The 21165-nt window shown below is 39.3% G+C and overlaps 1 protein-coding gene across 9 annotated transcripts in view; it reads left to right on the top strand.

Moving 5' to 3' along the window:
• LOC106138038 (twitchin) overlaps positions 1-21165 on the top strand; it is a 112986-nt gene that overhangs the window by 37920 nt on the left and 53901 nt on the right. For all 9 annotated transcript variants that reach the window (XM_060951494.1, XM_060951495.1, XM_060951489.1 and 6 more), the window contains 33 exons: positions 58-163; positions 513-673; positions 1187-1325; positions 1502-1716; positions 2125-2456; positions 2693-2876; positions 3320-3444; positions 3793-3970; positions 4538-4662; positions 5133-5159; positions 7061-7220; positions 7449-7582; positions 7795-7966; positions 8261-8563; positions 9138-9246; positions 9719-9915; positions 10245-10386; positions 10725-10873; positions 11479-11636; positions 12069-12210; positions 12816-12955; positions 13321-13555; positions 13935-14141; positions 14676-14839; positions 15274-15409; positions 15957-16238; positions 16637-16834; positions 17638-17897; positions 18389-18539; positions 18956-19075; positions 19464-19625; positions 20000-20140; positions 20625-20783. In XM_060951494.1, the coding sequence (XP_060807477.1) occupies positions 58-163; positions 513-673; positions 1187-1325; positions 1502-1716; positions 2125-2456; positions 2693-2876; positions 3320-3444; positions 3793-3970; positions 4538-4662; positions 5133-5159; positions 7061-7220; positions 7449-7582; positions 7795-7966; positions 8261-8563; positions 9138-9246; positions 9719-9915; positions 10245-10386; positions 10725-10873; positions 11479-11636; positions 12069-12210; positions 12816-12955; positions 13321-13555; positions 13935-14141; positions 14676-14839; positions 15274-15409; positions 15957-16238; positions 16637-16834; positions 17638-17897; positions 18389-18539; positions 18956-19075; positions 19464-19625; positions 20000-20140; positions 20625-20783 (5613 nt within the window). The remainder of the gene's footprint in view (positions 1-57; positions 164-512; positions 674-1186; positions 1326-1501; positions 1717-2124; positions 2457-2692; positions 2877-3319; positions 3445-3792; positions 3971-4537; positions 4663-5132; positions 5160-7060; positions 7221-7448; positions 7583-7794; positions 7967-8260; positions 8564-9137; positions 9247-9718; positions 9916-10244; positions 10387-10724; positions 10874-11478; positions 11637-12068; positions 12211-12815; positions 12956-13320; positions 13556-13934; positions 14142-14675; positions 14840-15273; positions 15410-15956; positions 16239-16636; positions 16835-17637; positions 17898-18388; positions 18540-18955; positions 19076-19463; positions 19626-19999; positions 20141-20624; positions 20784-21165) is intronic.

The raw sequence follows: 21165 nt of genomic DNA, 5'->3' as shown, positions 1-21165 counted from the left end.
ATATTTGTATGGTAATGAAATTGTGATGCAGTCTCAATAAATTGTGTTCATTTCCAGAATACCCATACAAGTTTACTAAGGTGCTTAAATCGCAACAGGCGATTGAGAAAGACACCATTACTTTACTCTGCGAGCTTGATGACGCTGGTGGTGATGTACAATGGTAAGATTTCCTCTTGTAAAGATTGATTCATGGGTAAACTCTTGGGACAAATCCCTCTCTCTTTCACCCAACAGAATATTCAGATTGCCTTTGTTACTTAAATATAATTACCTATGATGAGCATTTTTCTGACATAGCCTTTGACAAAGACATGAAATCAAACTATATTGGCATTGCTGCTATTAAAAACCACTTTGTAGAAATTTTGATAAAATTAGGACACTATCATCAATAGCAGAGAAATGAATTTTGATAAAATTAGGAAAACATTATTAATAATAAACACAAGGTGGTCCTTGGACCTCATCTTCACAAGACAATCACTAAAATTCCTAATAAAAAATAACAGGTTCAAGAACGGTGAGCCGTTGAAGACAGACAAACGCGTGACGATCGTGAAGGAGGGTCGCAAGCGCAAGGTCGTCATCAAGGACGCCAAGGTCACTGACGCTGGCAACTTCAAGTGTACCAGCAACGCCGACGAGACCACGTGCGAGTTGATCGTCAATTGTAAGTATTGCATCAGAATTAGTAATGTATTTTCTAGAATACTAGGTTATGTTATACTACCTTCTTACTTAATCCTGAAATTCAGTGGTTTTTTATAATATTATCAAAATCCAAAAATACATGACATTGTCTTCGTGTTTACATATGTATAAATCAATGCATTTGGTAACTAGTGAACCGGCAAAAACTGGGCTAGGTTTATGGTCTATTGTCTAAACCTAGAAACGGATCACAAAATTTTGAACAGTCTCAAGATATCTTAAGAACGCGGAAGGTGTGTCATTTTAAATATTAGAAGATGTTGTAATCAACCGAATTTCTTTTCAAGCAATATAGATGAACAAAATCGCAGTGTTTTTATAAACTTGATCTTTTGAAGGTTTTTGTTAGGAAAGTAACTTTATTAATGAAACTATAACTTTGTTAATGAAACTGTAACTTTATAAATGAAACTGTAACTTTATTAATGAAAGTATTTTTTCTATAACAATAAACCTAAAATGTTTGTTGTAGACTCTAATCGCTTCAACAAGAAGTTGAAGGACACAGAAGCAATTGAGAGGGATAAGGTTGTGTTGGAAGTGGAACTCCAGGACCAGACCGCTGAAGCCGTTTGGTCATTCAACGGACAACCAATTGTTCCTAATGACAGGTGAGATAACTTCATCTCTTACAATAAGTACTTAATTAATAATAAATATATTATTTCTTTAGTGCCGTGTGGTTTCCGGCACCAATAAATTTAACCTCGAATTAAACTGTTGTTGCCAAAAATTACATTTCACTTGTTAAACTCAAATTATACAACAAAATTTTTATAATTATCAGAATCGAAATCAAGAACCTGGGTGGAGGCAAACACCAGTTGATCTTCAACAAACTGGAGATGGAAGACGACGGTGAAATCCTGTGCGAGTCCGGCAAACTGAGCTCGTCCTGTAAGCTGACGGTCAAGAAGGGGGAGTCCAAGCCCGCGATAGAGTGCCCGGAAGATTTCTACGGGCCCGCAGGACAGCCGTTTGTCATTGAGGTGCCTTATAAAGGTAAGATCTTATTCTTGGGACTTGACCGATTCTCATGACTTTTTGTATTTTGAGCATTTTGAGTAGGTCTGAGTATCGGACAACATCTATTTTTCATACCCCTTAGTGATAGGGGTTGACAACCCTTAACATTTTTTTTAACTAGGAATTAGTTAACATTATTTATATGGCAAAACAACGTTTGCCGGGACAAGTAGTAATGTATAATATTGTAGTTTGTTGGTACGACTACTTCAAACAATTGATCATTCTTCATAATCTCCATTAAAATTTATGGATTTGTTATTGTTATATTTGTTTGTGTTGGTAACACTGTCGAATAAACAGTTTATCTTTCTATCTATCATTGTGTTCCTTTTTCTGCTAATTTGGATGAAACAAATAATTCATGATTGTTTTCATTACCAGTTACTGGCACCCGACAAACGCCAATCGAAGCTAAATTATGGAAGGATGGTAAAGCATTACCAGTCAAGGAAGTAGAAGCCGTGGTCGAGCAGGAGAAGGTCCTGTTCAAGATCAAGAAACCAACGAGGGAAGGTTCTGGCAAATACCAGATCAAATTGTCTAACGCACAGGGAGAGGATTCTAAGGATGTCACAATCACCATGCAGAGTGTTCCAACGCCGCCCCAAGACGTGAATGTGGCCGAGGTGTTCCAAACGTCGTGCTTGGTCACGTGGAAGGCGCCGCAAGATGACGGTGGCGCCCCATTAGTCAAATACATCATTGAAAGACAGGTGTGTGTGGGATTTTTTTTTTTTTATAATATGCCATGATGTAATTACTCATAATTGAATTAGTTTAAAATTTAATTTCACAATTGTTTTTATTTTATAAACAGTTCCTTGATTTGATTTTGTATTGGTTGGTTGATTTGATACAAAGTGCAAACCGCGTTGTTAATCTTTAAATATTTTTAGTTACATACCTACAACAATATGATTTTAAATCTCTATAAATTTAATTTTGACAGGACCTGTCTCTGAAAGCTGGATGGGATAACGTGGGTGAAGTGCCTCAAGGTCAACCACTCAAGTACAAAGTCGAGGATCTCATCGCCAAGAAGACGTATAAGTTCAGGATCCGAGCCGTCAACAAGATCGGCCCCAGTGAGCCTGGGCTGTTCGGGAAACCTGTGCTGGCCAAGGATCCATGGGGTGGGTTTTAAAGTCCAACGTCCTCTTCTTTGTTACTTTTTCCCATAGTAGAGGTGGTGCCGGTCACAGTATTATTTTTTTCATTTATGTACACTATTGTACACAAAATTATAGAGCATATAGGAGCATTTGATATAGTAATTGTAATACAAAAGTATGTTATAGCTCCAATTTGTTCCGTCACTATCATGAATATATACTTGGTAGTTTAATCATTTTACACTACTATCGAGGTAACTGGATTTTATTTTATTATCTTCATATAATGAACATAATAAAAAAAAATCGAGTGACCTTAATTTTACAAGTGTCTTGTAAACTATATTCTATTTGAGAACTGACCTAGTCCTATAGGATCGAATTTTATTTTATGTTAGTCAGATAACATAAACCCGATTTTGTTTTTATCAGTATTTTTCCAACAAATTATTAACTTTCTCCAGATGAGCCGTCCAAGCCCAAGAACGTGGAACTGGCGGATTGGGACAAGGACCATGCCGACCTCAAGTGGCAGAAGCCTGATAACGATGGCGGAGCACCCATCACCGGCTACGTTATTGAATACAAGGTAAGCTGTCTCTGCATCATCATCATCATCCAAACATTCTGGTAGTTTGCCGTCTACATACATATAATCAATTTTATTGAATTTATAAAATGAGGTATTTATTTAATTTAAATTTTTTTCTTAATTTATTCATTTTCTTCGCACATTCATGGCATCGTTTTCTGGAGTGGAGATGCATGGCTGGTGGTATCAATAGTTTGTTTATTTTGTTCGTTTATTTGTAAAATCTTGCACAAGAAAGAGAGTGCAATTACATTTAAAACATATGAACCAACATCCTTATCTTTTTGAAGTCATCTTAGATTATAACATCATCATTCTGTCATTAACTCATGCATCTCTAAACAGGAGAAGTTCGGCAAAGACTGGGTGACCGGCAAAGAAGTGCCCGGCGACTGCCTGGCTGCGACTCAGGACGGCCTGAAGGAAGGCTGCACGTATGAGTTCAGGGTTCGCGCCATCAACAAGGCCGGCCCTGGTGAACCCAGCGACACCACCAAACCCATTGTTGCCAAGTGCAGATTCGGTGAGTTGGCTAATGTCTTTACTATATTTTGGTTCTTTAAATTTGTTATCTACAGTGTAACTATTTGAAGTTAAGAATAAGAATGTTTTGTTGAATAGAAATTCTGTTTCTAAACAATTATTGCACTCAAAGCTGTTTTAACTCGATTTGTGGTCTCTATTTCTTGTCATAGTTACTATGATCTTTCGTTACAAGTAATTATTCTATATTTGTGCCCGCAATTGTTCAGATAGATAAAATACAGTTGATATTATTTTCTATTCATATTCCTACAAGAAACAAACCTTTCTATTTAGTTTATTTATACCAATAACTATTGTCGGCTTTCTATCCTCTCAAACGTTCAGCAATTTAAAAGCTAATTTTAGTTTACACGACAATTGACGAATTGTGAACTTGACGTTGTTGAAAAAAATGTTGCAGTGCGGTTTGTTACCGCTTCTTCTGCACTGACGCCTTGGAAGCGGCAGTAAACTTAGTTTTAAGTAATTTATTTTGACAATTATAAAGCGATATGAAGTATCTTACAATAATGAATAAAAATTTTGAATTTAAATTATTTTACAGTGAAACCGTACATCATCGGCGAGGGTCTCCAGAACATGATCATCAAGAAGGGACAGGTCATCGCCTTCGACATCAAGTACGGAGGCGAGCCCGAGCCGGAGGTCAAGTGGATGAAGGGAGAAGAGGTATGTGTCATCACCAAACCCACTTTTATCTTTATCTTAGGCCCCTTTTATTTGGTTGTTCACACTTTTACTCAATATTTGCGTTCGGGTGAAAATACACACCGTGAATCGCAAATTAGTGTCCTTTAATAACTTCCCTTTCTTGCTATTAAATATTTGGTACTTTAATAGCCGAAGAAAATACCAAATTATATGTACCCATATAAACAAGACAAGCAAATTTGTATTTTCCAAATTTTTCATGTACTAAGTGAAAATATAATTGAAGAAGATAGTTATAATTTCAATGGGGATAGTAATACAATTATTGAGCAATTAATTCTAGTATTATATACAAAAATATGGTAATTGAATGTCTAACTTGATCAATTTATTTCTTTCGAATAGAACTTGATATTTCAATATTATTTTACGCAACTACGGAGAACAGAAAGGTACTAACTGTAATTTCACTTTTTTTCCCCAAAAAGAAACGTGGAAAGCCGTACACGGAGAAGGTCAGGATTGAAATGAATGTTGTCTCATTTATTATATGTTCTAAACTATACTCAATTTACTATTATATCTCTATACATATGTGCTAACACCACTACACACAAATACTACTGCCGAATACACTTGTACTTTAAGTATATGTCGAAGTATTTTTAATTGAAGCGTATGTTTCTTTTTGGATTCTGTTTATGACATAATCTGGTCTCAAAGATACGAAATACAATTAGAAAAAAGAACGCATATCAGCGAAAGAAAATAGTACAAAATTGCTGAATGGAAAAAAGGGATTCCTATAACTATCTAAAGTACCTACCTACCTAACTACATATATTATCTGTATAAAGTAAGTAAGTAAATGCTTTATTGTTCACTAGATCTATAAAACTTTAATGATCCCTAAAGTTTCAAAGATTTTTAGAATTGGAAGGTCTAGCTACCGTGTACATCAAGAAAACAAAACATACATATCAAGTAGCATACGCTTTGATTTCTCTACTATCGCAAAAAATTGCGATCCTAAGCTTTATATGTTTTAACAATTTATTCACAAAACAATTTGTTGTTATCATTTACATTCGCATTTTCACGTAGAAATGCACAAAGCACTATAAATTATTTATTATTTAAGTATGTAGCGACACAAAACAGAAGTTGTGGAAACTTTCTGTTTTACAACATAATATACCTACCTACAGAAAATGTTATGTAGGTGAAATGCTTATTTTATTAGAAGTTATTGTGTTAACACCCACTCAACAATATTATAATTTATTGTATTTTTATTCATATTATTTTAATCATATAAGGTGCTTTCAGTTTTTCTTTTTTAACTAAGGCATCGGGCGCGCAACGATGTTTTAGTGAAAAAATGGTATAAAATAAATTTATGTCAGTAAAATCATGAGAGCCGCTATCAATATCATAAAAGTATATAAAAAATTTGGCTAATATGAATAAAGATACAAACAAACCACATTACGAGTAACAATTTAATTGTAATACTACAATTTACTAAGTACCTACCTACGTCCGGTGTGAAGCCGGTGCGGTACTTACTTTAAGGGACGTGTCTGATCAATCATCCATCAGTACTTTACAGTATTCCACTCTTGACTAATAACATGAAAACAACGAAATCCGAAGTATAAATAAAACTTTGAGAAACATACATACATACATACATATAGTCACGTCTATATCCCTTGCGGGGTAGACAGAGCCAATAGTCCCGAAAAGACTGAATGGCCACATTCAGCTGCTCTGCTTAATGATGGAATTGAGATCCAAATAGTGACAGGTTGCAAGCCCATCGCCTAAAAAAAAGGATCGCAATTTTATAAGCCTATCCCTTAGTCGCCTTTTACGACATCCACGTGAAAGAGATGGAGTGGTCCTATTCTTTTTCGTATTGGTGCCGGGAACCACACGGCACTTTGAGAAACTGTAACAAATTTATATCATTAGTGACGCCATCTATTTGGTGAGGTTGCATCTTCGTTGTCCAAAGATGTCTCTCATAAAAATACTATATTTCAATCACTAGATGGCAGTATAAATTATTGCTAGTTATATTACTCATCACTAGATGGCAGTAAATATTGTTATATTTTTTCCACTAGATGGCGTTGACAATTTTTAATTAGTTATATTACTCGTCCCTAGATGGCAGTAAATAGATTATTTTTATATTTTGCCACTAGATGGCGGTAACCGGTAAGACATTAAAATTTCTTATTTTAGTATCTTAGTATTATTTTTTGCGAAGATACAAATATAAATAAATATACGGGATATTTTTATTTAAAATTTCACTCATTTTCACCACTCACAACCAAAATTATTACATTCGATCAGACACTCCCATCCCGAACAAATGCTGATTTAATTTACTTTCCAATTTTAGGAGATCCACGACGACGGTGACCGCATCACCATCGACAAGTATGAGAGAAACACTGTTCTTACTGTCAGGAAGACCAGCAGACCAGACAGCGGGAAGTACAAACTTGTGCTTACCAACTCGTCTGGTACCTGCGAGAGCATAGCTGACGTGGTGGTGCTTGGTGAGAGCTATTCTTTGACTATTATACGAGTAATAATAGGCATGGATATAGTGTTTGAACTATTAGACATTTTCTTTTGGTATATACGCATTTAAGACCTGCCCGAATTTCCTTAATCTGGTTATAACCTTCATAGTTTCCCGAACTTTTACTTTAGTTAATATGAATAAAAAAAAATGTCGATCTAGGTATGTATCTTTTTTTACTATATTTGTTTCTTTCCTATAGACAAACCCAACAGACCAAATGGTCCCATCGAAGTTGTGGATATTCGCGCCGAAAAAGCCACAGTCAAATGGAAGAAACCAGATGAATGGCAAGGATCAGACATCACTGGGTACACACTGGAAAAAATGGACATGGTAAGAGAGTTCCAGGGTATTTGCAAAATAAACATTATTTAGATACATTATTTACATAGCTTTTGAGTATGGTCTATTGGTATTTGATGTGGAAATGTCACTAGTGTTACGCTTGTGTGATGCACTATTGACTTGGGTATAATCGGGTAAAACTTGAGACTCGCATTAATTCTTTGTACTTACGTTCTACGATTTGTATGAAATATTTTCAGGACACTGGCAATTGGGTGCCGTGTGGTGAAACTGGACCAGATCCTACAGAGTTCCAAGTCAAAGGCCTGACCCCCAATCACAAGTACAAGTTTAGAGTGCGCGCCGTCAACAAGGAGGGCGAATCTGAACCTTTGGAGACCGAAGGATTCATCGTTGCTAAGAATCCATACGGTAATTCATTTTAGTTAATTGGTTAGAAAGGAAAATTAGAAACTTGAAAATACCCAAATATTTTTCTTGCGTTAATCTTGCTCAAACAAGTATGTAAATACAAGTAAGAACGCAATGAACAAAACGCGATTATGTTTTAAGGTTTTTCTTTTGACATATATATTAGTTTTGACAGTTATTGTCAAATTGTTGTTTACAAACATCGCCGGCTGTGATCACCGGCGGTAAACAAAAATATTTAGGTTTTCTTCACGTCTTCTTTTATTACATATTCATCGCAAAAATGATTTCTAGACCCGCCAAAGGCGCCAAGCAAGCCAGTCATAATAGACTACGACAACATGTCCGCTACTTTGCAATGGGAGGCGCCTTCTGACAACGGCGGGCGACCCATCCTGGGATACGTCGTGGAAATGAAAGACAAGTTCACCGCAGACTGGATTGAGGTGGTGAAGACCGAGGACACGAAGACGGAATACAAGGTTGAGGGCCTCAAGGAAAAAATGGTCTATCAGTTCAGAGTGAAGGCCTACAATAAGGCTGGAGTCGGTGACGCTTCACAACCCACTGACAACCATCTCTGCAAGCATAAGAACTGTAAGTTGTATTTGTTGGTATTCACGGCTAACAGCTAGTATTAGTAATTTAGATTAAGTAAAAGTGTGCAATGTTACTTGGAGTATGTACATGGCACTGAATTTCACTTCTTAAGTTACTTCATTTTCTAAAATTAATTGAAAACTTTGAGAGAAGCCTATAATTCTTTAATTATTTAGTAACTTAATTACCTTAAGATTTATAATTGAAATTCAAACTTATTTCTTGTAAGTCTTCACAACTTCCTAATCCATCCATACTGATTCACTATCGGAGTAATTTATTTTATTTTATAATTTGGATGCCCAACAGCAAGTTTTACAATCATTAGCTTTTAAAATATACATTTAAGAACCAATTACAGGTCTTCAATAATAAAAAAAGATTAAAAAATAAAATTTTCAAGAGACTTGTTATAAACACATTGAAGCAATTGCTTCAGTGCATACATACTGTGAATAATTAAAAACTTAAAGAAGATAAATGTACACTTAAGAATTTTTCATACAATAAATGTTTAGCCTTTGCTGGAGAAGTAATGTCAACAAAATTTAACTGCCATGTTTATTTACAGTGAAACCTCGCATCGAGCGCAGCACATTCAAGTCGGTGATCATCAAGGCCGGGCGCACTCACAAGTGGTCTGTGGATGTCATCGGTGAACCACCACCAGAGTGCTCTTGGTAAGTTTTGAATCTTATCATTTTTTTTTGTATAAAAAAGCTGATCAAAGCATTTCTTTGTACATGTTCCTGGTTCTGCCCCTTTTATTATTTTGCTTTCAAACAATTCCCTTTCCTCCTCTTTGTAAACTGTAACATCATCAGTTTTAAGTCCATTGAGATGCATCTAATTTTCAGTGATGCTTAGCTTACCTAGCTTAGCTTACCTTATTCCCACGCCCTAACAGTGGCGCCTGCGCCGAAATGGGTCAGCGATTGATTCACACGCATGGTAAAAAGGGCATTGCACATGCCATGCTACATGCTGGACATGGCAACAATGGCAGGGTACATTCAAAGTGTTCTTGTGTCTATGCCCCCAATGTTCACCTTACTTTTCTCATATGTGAAACTTTCACTAGATACACACATGTCTATGTCACACAACCAAAAAGTTAAAGTTTGATTTTAACTCCTTATTATTGTCCCCTAGGTCATGGCGCGAGAACATAAAGCTGGTTAACACCGAACGCATCAAGATCGAGAATGTAGATTACCACACCGACTTCACCATAGTGAATGCGGTGAGACGTGACACTGGCAAGTACAAGTTGAGGGCTGAGAACTGCAATGGATTTGATGAGGAGACCGTGGAGCTCACTGTACTTAGCAAGCCGTCTGCTCCTAAAGGTTCGTTTGCAACAGATTTCAATAAAGAATAGAAGAGTTTATCAATTTTACATAATAGCTTTCTTACATGTAAAACCGCATCAATGTTTTATACTTTGTTGTTCATAAAAAGCAGCATTAAAGTACACATATTACAAAGGCTGGAATTTCCCTTTTTCGTTTGAAAATGTACTTTCGAATCAGTCCTATAGTCATCAAATAAGTCTTATAATAATTTTAAATAAATTTAAAATTTGTAATTGCTTTGATAAAAAAAATTTGAGCTATTCAGTTTAAGGTCCAATTTATCTTATTTTAAAACAGTAGATTCAATGTGTTATAATTTCCAGGTCCACTGGAAGTATCAGACGTCCACGCGGAAGGCTGCAAAGTGCGGTGGGAGAAGCCTGAAGATGACGGCGGCTCCCCCGTCAAGGAGTACGAGCTGGAGAAGATGGACATGGCCACTGGAAAGTGGGTCAGAGTGGGCAGGTCAGTATTTATTTATTTGTAAAAAAAGCAAGCTTATAACGCTTTCAATACACAAATAGAATTACAAGTATCAAGACGTTAGGAGGATTGGAATCCCATAAAGACAAATTTTCTTAATTGTGTATATTTAATTTTTATGGTGAGAGAAAACATCCTGAGAAAACAGCACATTCAGGCTATGACTGACTGACTGACTATGACCCAACTGATCGCTCCATGTGATTTAACCTGGCCCTTAACTGTTAAATTTGGTCAAAGGCTAACCCAGGCTTTTGCCCAAGGAGGACAAAACTGAGAACTGCTCCGGATGGATGTGAAATTGTTTTTATTCATTTCAGAGTCGCCGGAGACAAGAAGCCCCTGGAGATGGAGGTGACGGGCCTGGAGCCAGGTCACCAGTACAAGTTCCGAGTGACAGCTTGCAACGACGAGGGCGACTCCGAGCCGCTGGAGACTGAGCGAGCTACCCTCGCGAAGAATCCCTTCGGTGAGATTATATATCAGTTACTTTAAAGCTTTAAAGGCTGACTCCATCTGTGTAATTTGTCGCGTATACATTTATTTAGAGATGGAGGTAACAGGTTTAGAGCTAGGTCATAAGTAAAAGTTTGAGTACTATCAGCACCTCTTTTCTAGTTAAATTAAGTATGAATCAAAGTATAGTATAATGCTCTTTATATTTCCATCATTAAACGATATGGCGTGGGCAGGGATTCCATCTATATATGGTTGACGCCCCCCACCCAATGCAGCTCAATTCGTTACTTCTGAACCAAGATTTGGAATTTCTTCCATCAATGTTCCAATATTCTATCAATGTTCCACCAATGTGCCGTGTGGTTCCTGGCACCAATACAAAAAAGAATAGCACCACTCCATCTCTTTCTCATGGATGTCGTAAAAAGCGACTAAGGGACGACGTTTTGCCAGTCCGCCGCCACGAAGCTCTTCTCGCTTCACAGTCGCACTCAATATTGTATCATGACTCCCTCAATATATGTTTCAAATAAAAAGGCTTTGATAGAACAATATATAAAATACGACAAACATATTATGTCGGAGTTTAAAAATGTTATTCTTTTCTGGTCTCAGACGTGTCGGACAAGCCCGCCAACGTGCAAGTGGCGGACCACGACAACCAGAGCGCGGACATCAAGTGGGAGCCGCCGCGGGCCGATGGCGGCGCCCCCGTGCTCAAGTACATCGTGCAGAAGAAGCCCAAGGGCGGCGACTGGGAGAACGCCGCCGAGGTGCGTTTTGTTTTTGTTTTTTGCAGATTTTAAAAATGGAACAGATTTGAAATTTCAACTTTTTTTTAAATTTTTTTTTATACTACCTGCCGGCTACCTGGATTGTTGCTAGGAACAGTGATGACGTGCTGATATGCAACCGAGGATGTAATTTTTATATTTTCTTTATATAAAAGCCGAGAGAGAAGTCGTATACTTTGTCAACGTAAGTGTATGAACACCTGGAGCATCAATTAGTAGATGATGCCCGTAGCTCAGTCTTCTTCGTCCGCTGCGTCTACGGACATTATTTTTTTAATAACTCTTCTGACCTGCCAAAATTCGCTGTCATTCTCCGAACACTTCCAATTATTTGTATTGTATCAGTCACACTAAAAGAAACAAAAAATGTTTTAATATACATATTAATGATTGATGAATGATTTGTGACAGGTGCCAGGTTCTCAGACCTCGGCGAAGGTGGAGGGGCTGCCGGAGGGCAGCGAGTACCAGTTCCGGGTGATCGCCGTCAACAAGGCCGGCCAATCGGAGCCCTCGGACCCCACCAAGATGACCATGATCAGGCACAAGGCCCGTGAGTATCATGCTTATGTTTCATCATCATCTCAGCAACGTAAAAGCCAATGTTGGATATAGTTTCTCTTAGATTTCTCCCTTAGAAGCGGAGAGCATTTACTAGCTAGGATGTCATCTCATATTACGGTACCTCATTACCAATACATCACTTTAAGAGTATCAAGACTATGCCTCATGGGTAAAATTGTTCATACTGCTGATAAGTACTATCATAAGCAATGCAAAGACATTGTCTTTTTGTATATGCTCATAAAACGATCTATGACATGTCATTAACAAAATTTAAAACACTGTGTGGCGACATCATTGATGTCACACAACAACTGTCATCATAACGAAGAAAATGATGCGCTCAGCCAATAGCAGCGAAGAGTCTAAATAGCGATCACAAAGATTTCACGAATAGGACCATAAATACAACCTCCGACCCAACATCGTCTATCGCGTTTTAACTAAATAAATATTATCTAGTAGATTCATAAAATATTTATATTTCTTATAAAAGAACAAGGTAAATAAAATTCTCAGCGGACAATGACGGAATTTCAAATGAATTGCCTTACTCGTATAATCGTCTACATCAAATATGTATATGTTTTGCAGTGAAACCTCGCATCGACCGTACAAACTTAAAGGCGCTGGCTGTAAGAGCTGGAAAGCCGATCTTCTTCGACGTCAACGTCAAGGGTGAACCCGCGCCCCAGGTGCAGTGGTTCCAGAAGTGGAAGGGAGAAGAGAAGGAGGTAGGTCCATTATTCAGCACTTTTTTTAGTGAGAACTTGGTATCTTGTGTTGACTACACAAACCTGAATGCGGCTAGAGAAGGGACTGTTTTAAGGCTGAATCCGGACTTCTTAACTATCAGCTATAAAAAATAATAGTCGTAGATAAGGAACAGTTAAAAGTGGTTATTGAGATTCACAAATACACGATTCGCTCAGTGAGATTCTGTGTTCTCTTGTGTCCGTACTTGTTGTCAAAGTTGCGGAGGTCAGAAGAAAGTCAATCAAGCCAGATATATAATCAAGAGATGGCCTTGATGCCTTAAGAAGTGCGCAATCAGAACTAGCGCCACACTGATACAAAATTAACTTTTTTCCTACTCCAGGTCAAAGAAAACGTCATCAACGTAGACTACAACACGAAGCTGGACATCAAAGAAGCTGTGCGCGCCATGACTGGCACATACCGCATCCTGGCCACCAATCAGCACGGCTCTGATGAGGCAGACGTGGAGATAACTATACTGTCTGCCCCGGGCAAACCTGGTGGGCCGCTGAAGGTCGCTGATGTCACTAAATCTGGTTGCAAGCTGGCGTGGAAGAAGCCGGAAGATGATGGTGGTAAGTTGGTTCAGTTTTTGCCCGCGCGTATTAGGGGCCACCTGTACGCGTGCATTTTACAGCGCCTTTAACCTTAAAAAGAATGTGGAGGGAAAGGTCGGAGTGGGAAGGCCTAGGCGAACGTATCTTGATCAAATTAAGGACGTCCTGGTAAAGGGTCAGGTCAAAAGTACCCGACACCGCCGAGCTTGCATGAAGAGAGTTATGAATGTGGATGAAGCGAAGGAAGTATGCAGAGATCGTGGCAAGTGGAAATGATTTTATGTATGTATGTAGGTATGTATGTTTAACCTTAAAGTCTGAATTCCCTTGGCAAAATAGTGTCTTATCTATCTTCGATTTATCACATAGAATTGATTGTTCATTGTTTTTTCACCAGGCAAACCCGTCACCGGCTACGTGGTGGAGAAACTCAACAAGGCCACCGGCAGATGGGTCCCCGTCGGCAAGACTGACGACACGGAGATGGAGATCAAGGGGTTGCAAGAGGGAGAGGAGTACGAGTTCCGAGTGAAGGCCGTCAACGAGGAGGGAGAGTCCGAGCCCCTGAAGACGGACCACTCCATCATCGCTAAGAACCCTTACGGTAAGAGAAGACGAGAGTTGACAAGACTGACTACACAGAGATGGAGAGGGTTTTAAAGAAGGGGAGGAGTAGTTTAAGAGTGATGTCTGTAAACGAGCAGGAGGGGTTAATGAGAAAAGACAAATAAGAGAGGATGATAGAATGGAATGATCATAATTAATCACTTTTCGTAAATGAAATTCAATTATCGACGGGAACCGGACCGGAAATTTACATACATACATACATATAGTCACGTCTATATCCCTTACGGGGTAGACAAAGCCAATAGTCCCGAAAAGGCTAAAAGGCCACATTCAGCTGCTCGGCTTAATGATGGAATTGAGATCCAAATAGTGACAGGTTGCAAGCCCATCGCCTAAAACAAAGGATCGCAATTTTATAAGCCTATCCCTTAGTCGCCTTTTACGACATCCATGGGAAAGAGATGGAGTGGTCCTATTCTTTTTTGTATTGATGCCGGGAACCACACGGCACATTTAATGCAGTAATTATCTTCCTGTTTTGATATGACACAATTGATTACCTATTCAGATATTCCGGGCAAGCCGTCGGTGCCCACGATCGAGGACTGGGACGTGGACCGCGTGGACCTGAAGTGGGAGGCGCCCAAGAACAACGGCGGCGCGCCCATCACCGGCTACGTCATCGAGAAGAAGGAGAAGTTCGGCTCCTGGCAGGAGGCGCTCGTTACCGACGTCAGTATTCTGAAACACTAATCGAATTGGGGATGACCAGGGGGAAAGACTTAATTAAATGAAAAATGTATAAAAATATTTTATCCTAATAAAATAGTAATAAAACTCAGTTGGTGTACATTGATTGATTGATTTGAAGCAAATTATGAAGGAATTGCGGCAAGTGGATATATGATATATAATAATATGCCTATGAATATGCAAATATGGGAGAAATATCTTTTCAAAATTTTCTTATTTCTTAGTGCACGATGACCCATCAAAATTTATTTTATTTAAAATGGGATGAAATATTTTTCACCAAGTTCATTTAGTGGACGATTGAATTGACCATTTAAATTTTATCGTGTCGCATAACGTTTTTATGGAATCCAATACGGACCTATTTACGAGTGAGGGGTTAGTGGAATTGTTAATCTGAACCACCATTACAGACGCCGAAGTGCGAAGCCCGCGTGCCGGAGCTGAAGGAGGGCAACACGTACCAGTTCCGCGTGCGCGCCGTCAACAAGGCGGGCCCCGGCGAGCCCGGGGAGCCCACGCAGCCGCACGTCGCCAAGGCCAGATTCTGTGAGTCAATACATACATATACTTTTTTATTTGTAGCTAAAAAACATACATTTATAACTCAAAATACAAATTTGGCTTAAATAGATAAAACTATTCATGCGTGCATACCACACGCAACAATACAAAATGGCAGCAACTCAGTGACAATATTGCTTGATGTCCAAGCAATACACCAATTTTCAGTACTTTATACTATAGCTTACATTTAATTTTCGTGACATTTTTGTATTGGTGACGCCATCTTTATAGGCAATAAAATGATTTCTCGCGGGGAAAAGTGGCCGTTGATTCTCTTCGGTCCATTAAGTTCATCTCCTTTTCATGGAAATTTCTTTTGTTACGGTAACGCCATCTATTAGCGAAAACCAGGTGTTGCCAAAAGTGTTTATTTTCATTATGAAATAGGCTGATCTCTTGAGAAAAAAATAGTCTGCAACTCTCCAATCCATCAAATCCACATAAACACAATATTTTAGTCGCTCCCGTTTTAATTTACAATAAAAATTGAAATCTATGAAACTTAATTATAAATTAATATAATCCACAGTGAAGCCCTGGATCAACCGGGACAAAATGCACGCGATCCGCATCCGCGCCGGGCAGACCGTCAAACTGGACGTCGACATCAAGGGTGAACCCCCGCCAACCAAGACCTGGACCTTCGCCAAGAAGGTCCTGGAGAACGGACCTGGCATCAAGCTGGATAACGAGGATTATAACACCAAGCTCCAGATCTTCGAAGCCACTTGGCAGAACACTGGAGTTTACACTCTGAAGGCGGAGAATGACTCGGGAGTCGATGAGGCTACAGTAGAAGTCACTGTTTTGGGTAAGTCGTTTTGGATTTGTAGCTAAATCAATTGAATTAGTCAAGGTCTCAACCAAGACCTGGACATTCGCCTAGATATTTCTGGTGAACCGGCACTAACTGGACGGCGAATATCACATTTGAACAATTTATAAGTAAAGCTTTCAGTTTTTTGGAGTATTTATAGATGCACTATCTTTACAAATAGTAAACTACATGCACTAGTGCACTATCTTTACAACTAGTAAAGATAGTGCATCTATTACTACTCCAATAGATGACTATAGATGCAATCCAATGTTGCTTCAATTAAGACTAGTACAACTCAAATAGTATTCAAGATCCGCTCTTTCAGACACCAATTCTTCAAATTAAATTTCCATTTATATATTTATCAATATAATACCTTCCCCTTCCAGACAAGCCCGGCAAACCAGAAGGCCCGCTGGAAGTGTCAGACGTGCACGCAGACCACGCCAAACTCAAGTGGAACAAACCCAAACACACCGGCGGTCTGCCACTGAGCGCCTACGTGCTGGAGAAGATGGACACCTTGACCGGGAAATGGGTCCCGGCGGGCACCATCGATCCGGACACTACTGAAGCTACTGTCACTGGTAAGTCCTGAAGAGTAGGAGGTAGTCTGGCTTTGTTAGAAATCCAAATATACCGGCGGTCTGCCATTGAGCGCCTACGAGCTGGAGAAGATGGACACCTTGACCGGGAAATGGGTCCCGGCGGGCACCATCGATCCGGATACTACTGAAGCTACTGTCACTGGTGAGTCCTGAAGAGTAGGAGGTAGTCTGGCTTTGTTAGAAATCCAAACATATCGGTGGTCTGCCATTGAGCGCCTACGTGCTGGAGAAGATGGACACCTTGACCGGGAAATGGGTCCCGGCGGGCACCATCGATCCGGATACTACTGAAGCTACTGTCACTGGTAAGTCGTGAAGAGTAGGAGGTAGTCTGGCTTTGTTAGAAATCCAAATATACTGGCGGTCTGCCAGTGTGTACTTATATAGAGAAGATGAATAGTTTGGCCGGGAAATGGGTTCCCGGATGGTACCGGTGACCGGGAAATGGGTCAGGTCGGGTCGATACATACATACATTGTAGTCACGTAGACAGAGCCAAGACAACTATTTGAAGAGGAAGATTCAAATAGTGACAGATTGCTAGTCCATTACCTAAAAGAAGAATCCCAAATTTGTAAGCCTAAAACTTAGTCGCCTTTTACGACATCCATGGAATCGAGATGGAGTTCCTATTCATTTTTTCATTGGTGCCGGGAACCACACGGCACATCGACCCGACTCGAATTGATGTTACAGAAGCCACCGTCACTAGTAAGTCTTGAAGAATAGATGTTGATGTGGCCTTCATTTTATTTTCTTTCAATTCAAATCATATTGTTCAGGTTTGGAGCAAGGCCACACTTACCAGTTCAGGGTGAAGGCACTGAACGAGGAGGGCGAGTCGGAGCCCTTGGAGACCGACCACGGAACCCTGGCGAAGAACCCGTACGACGTGCCGTGCCCCCCGGGGCTGCCCGACATCGTGGACTGGGACGAGAAGAGCGCCAAGCTGAAGTGGGAGCCGCCGATCAGGGACAACGGGGCGCCGATCACGGGATACGTGATCGAGGTCATGGACAGAGATAGAGGAGAGTTTGTTAAGGTGAGTGATCTTGATGTAGTTTGATGGTAGGTTGAAAAAAAAAAAAAGAAATAGGACTCTGAAGCCAAACAGTTAGGGAAGCGGTTAAGAACACGAAAATATAAGATTGAGAACTAAAATAAAATGAACTTCTCTTTTTCCCAGTGAAAATCTGATCCGGGACAAATGTTAGGATGACGAAGATGTTATTGATTGATGTTTTTTAAGTTACTTAGTACCAGGCACCAGATTTGATTCGATTTGACAATGCAAGCTTAATCGTTTCAACTAAAATTAGCACTCTAAAAAAAAATCTCTCCTATTTATTTTTTTCGGCAAGTATTAAGCTAAATAAAAACAAAAATATACTACTGTTATAATCGTTATTTTCTTATCGTGCAAGAATCCTATAGGATTTCATCCCTTATGCATAAATATAATTTTACTATAAAATTAAGGTACAATTTTATAGTAAAATTATATTTATATATTATTAAAATTATATAATTCAGGCGGTGGAAATCCAAGGCAACGTTTGCCAAGGCACGGTGCCTAAACTGGAGGAGGGCAACCAGTACCAGTTCAGGATCCGCGCCATCAACAAAGCTGGACAATCGGAACCTTCGGAAAACACCAATTGGCACACGGCCAAGCCAAGATTCTGTAAGTATAATTCACAGAAATTTTGTCCACTATCTTAAATAGTTTTGATATTAGATGACTTCAATATTTGGGCATGACTTTGATCGTGTCTAAATTGTTGTTCTGATTTCAAAATTTACTAAGCTTAGTCCGTCATACTTAAATATAACAATTTATACTCTATCCCTAATTACGTACATTAGTTTGAATGCTAACCAATTCTTATACTGTGCGGGAAAACATCCTAAGAAAACGGGTTCATTCGGGCAAACTGAATGTGTAATCGACCTAATTCGGCTAGGTTCCCTTCTTTCCTCGTTTGACTTACCCATTTCGTGGGCCGCAACCCTGGCCTCTTCCCCAGGGAGAACGAAACTGGGATAAACTCCAAAAGAATGATGATATGCACATTTTGATGTAACTTCCTTCTTCCACAGTGAAACCGAGGATCGACCGCACGAACCTGAAGCCGGTGACGGTGAAGGCCGGTCTTCCGGTCTCGCTGGACGTCAAGGTGTTCGGGGAGCCCCCGGCCACTGTCACTTGGCACTTCAAGGGTTTGTGTTCAAATTCTGTTTCTTTATTCCTCTAAATTGTACCGTTAAGGTCAAAAAATGCTATATATTTTTTGTGTTTGAAGTAAAAGTTTAGAAAAACCAGCGAATAAGCCTACACTGTGTCTTCTTTGACAGCGTCAGTTACAATGTATCACGTATCAACATCAAAAATACTTACTTAACTCATACTGTATTTTAAGCGCGAGGGTAAAAAACGACATAACAGACACCCCGCCCTCTCAGTATGGTATAAGCGGCGAACGACGAACTATCTCTATCCCGTTTGACGTCATAATAAAAAGTGAAATAGCAATAGTTTTTTCCGTTTTCATGAATGATGTCAAATTAAAATTGATATTTTTTAATATCTCTTGTTTCTTCATCACAGGTGAAGAGCTAAAGAACGGTGAGAACCTGGAGATCGTGAACGTGGACTACAACACCAAGTTCCTGATGACGAAGAGCAAGCGCGCCAACACCGGCGTCTACGTCATCAGGGCCAAGAACGAGGTCGGCGAGGACGAGGCCGAGGTCGAAATATCTATACTCGGTAAGACATTGTAACAGTCTGGAAACATGAAAAAAGTGATAAGTTTTATTGTAAGAGTTTTATTTTTCTTCAAAACTATGAAACATATGAAAAATTGATGATTTCGAAAAAAAAAAATGGTTTGATCCTAAAATTTGGACTTTTCATCGAAGGTTAGGAAGACAAGATTGAGGCCGTGTGGCTCCCGGCACTAATAGAAAAAAGAATAGGACCACTCCAGAAAAAAGAATATGACCACTCCTTCTCTTTCCTATGGATGTCGTAAAAGGCGATTATATTATAGCACAGACCTGATGAAACTTAACTTCTAATAAAGGTCAAAACATATATTTTCTACTCATTCGCGATACACTAACTACTTTCTATGTTTATAGGCAAGCCGACCAAACCCAAAGGGCCATTGGACGTGTCAGACGTCACCAAGAACGGCTGCACGTTGACCTGGAAGAAACCGGAAGACGACGGCGGCTCTCCCATCGAGTATTACGAGATCGAGAAACTGGACCCGCTTACTGGCAAGTTTACTTTCATTTTCACTATAAGATGACATGTATTTTTAAGGTATCCGAATAAAAAACCGTGATGCACAAGTACAAGTAATAAAAAAATAAATTGAAATAAAAAAGAAGCTGAAAAGAAAATGATCAAAAGCTACCAAGGTCATGTAACTACCAGTGACTAATTTGGAGTAATGTTAATTAGTTTTAGAGGAAAAACATTGCGAGTAAACCTGCAGATTTGTGTAACTATGATCCACATCGGGTTAGATTACTCTGTCGATACCAGACTTATCCTGGATCAAAGTCACTGGTGAACCGCCGGGCTCTTCACCTTATTTTAAGTAATTTAAGTGGTCCGGTGATAAAAGGGAACTTAAATTTACATTTAAAATGAAGGCCACGGCTACTGAACATGCAGTTTAGCGACATTTTTTTAATACTGGACAGATGAAATCACCGAAACGTCAGATTTTTTAAAATTAATGTCACGTTCCTATAGGTCAATGGATACCGTGCGGCACGGCCAAGGACTGCAAGGCCAACATCACCGGCCTCTCGGAAGGCAAGCCTTACAAGTTCCGGGTGAAGGCTGTCAACAAGGAGGGAGAGTCTGAGGAGTTGGAGACTGAGAAGCCGATCATTGCTAAGAATCCTTACGGTAAGTCTCACTTTTAAGTATAAGGGGCTCTTGATACATACATACATAAAATCACGCCTCTTTCCCGGAGGGGTAGGCAGAGACTACCTCTTTCCACTTGCCACGATCTCTATATACTTTCTTCGCTTCATTGCTCGATTTTACGGGGTTAGTGAGTGCTGGACACATCAATAGAAGAGAGGTAGGCGCAGGAATTTCTATAGTATCAAGAAGACGTTTGCAATATTTCGATTTCTTGGGAACATCATCTTTTTGCCTGTGGGTGCGTAAGAGTTGAATGAAGTAATAAACATTTTTAACTGGGGAAAAATTATGATCAAAGCTGATAATGGTAGGTCAGACGGGAGTGGCTTGGTGTAATTAACTGACTTACTAGTTTAGA

Source organism: Amyelois transitella, chromosome 25 (genome assembly GCF_032362555.1).
Source record: "Amyelois transitella isolate CPQ chromosome 25, ilAmyTran1.1, whole genome shotgun sequence".
Taxonomy (NCBI): Eukaryota; Metazoa; Arthropoda; class Insecta; order Lepidoptera; family Pyralidae; genus Amyelois; species Amyelois transitella.
This window is presented reverse-complemented; position numbering and strand designations above follow the sequence as displayed.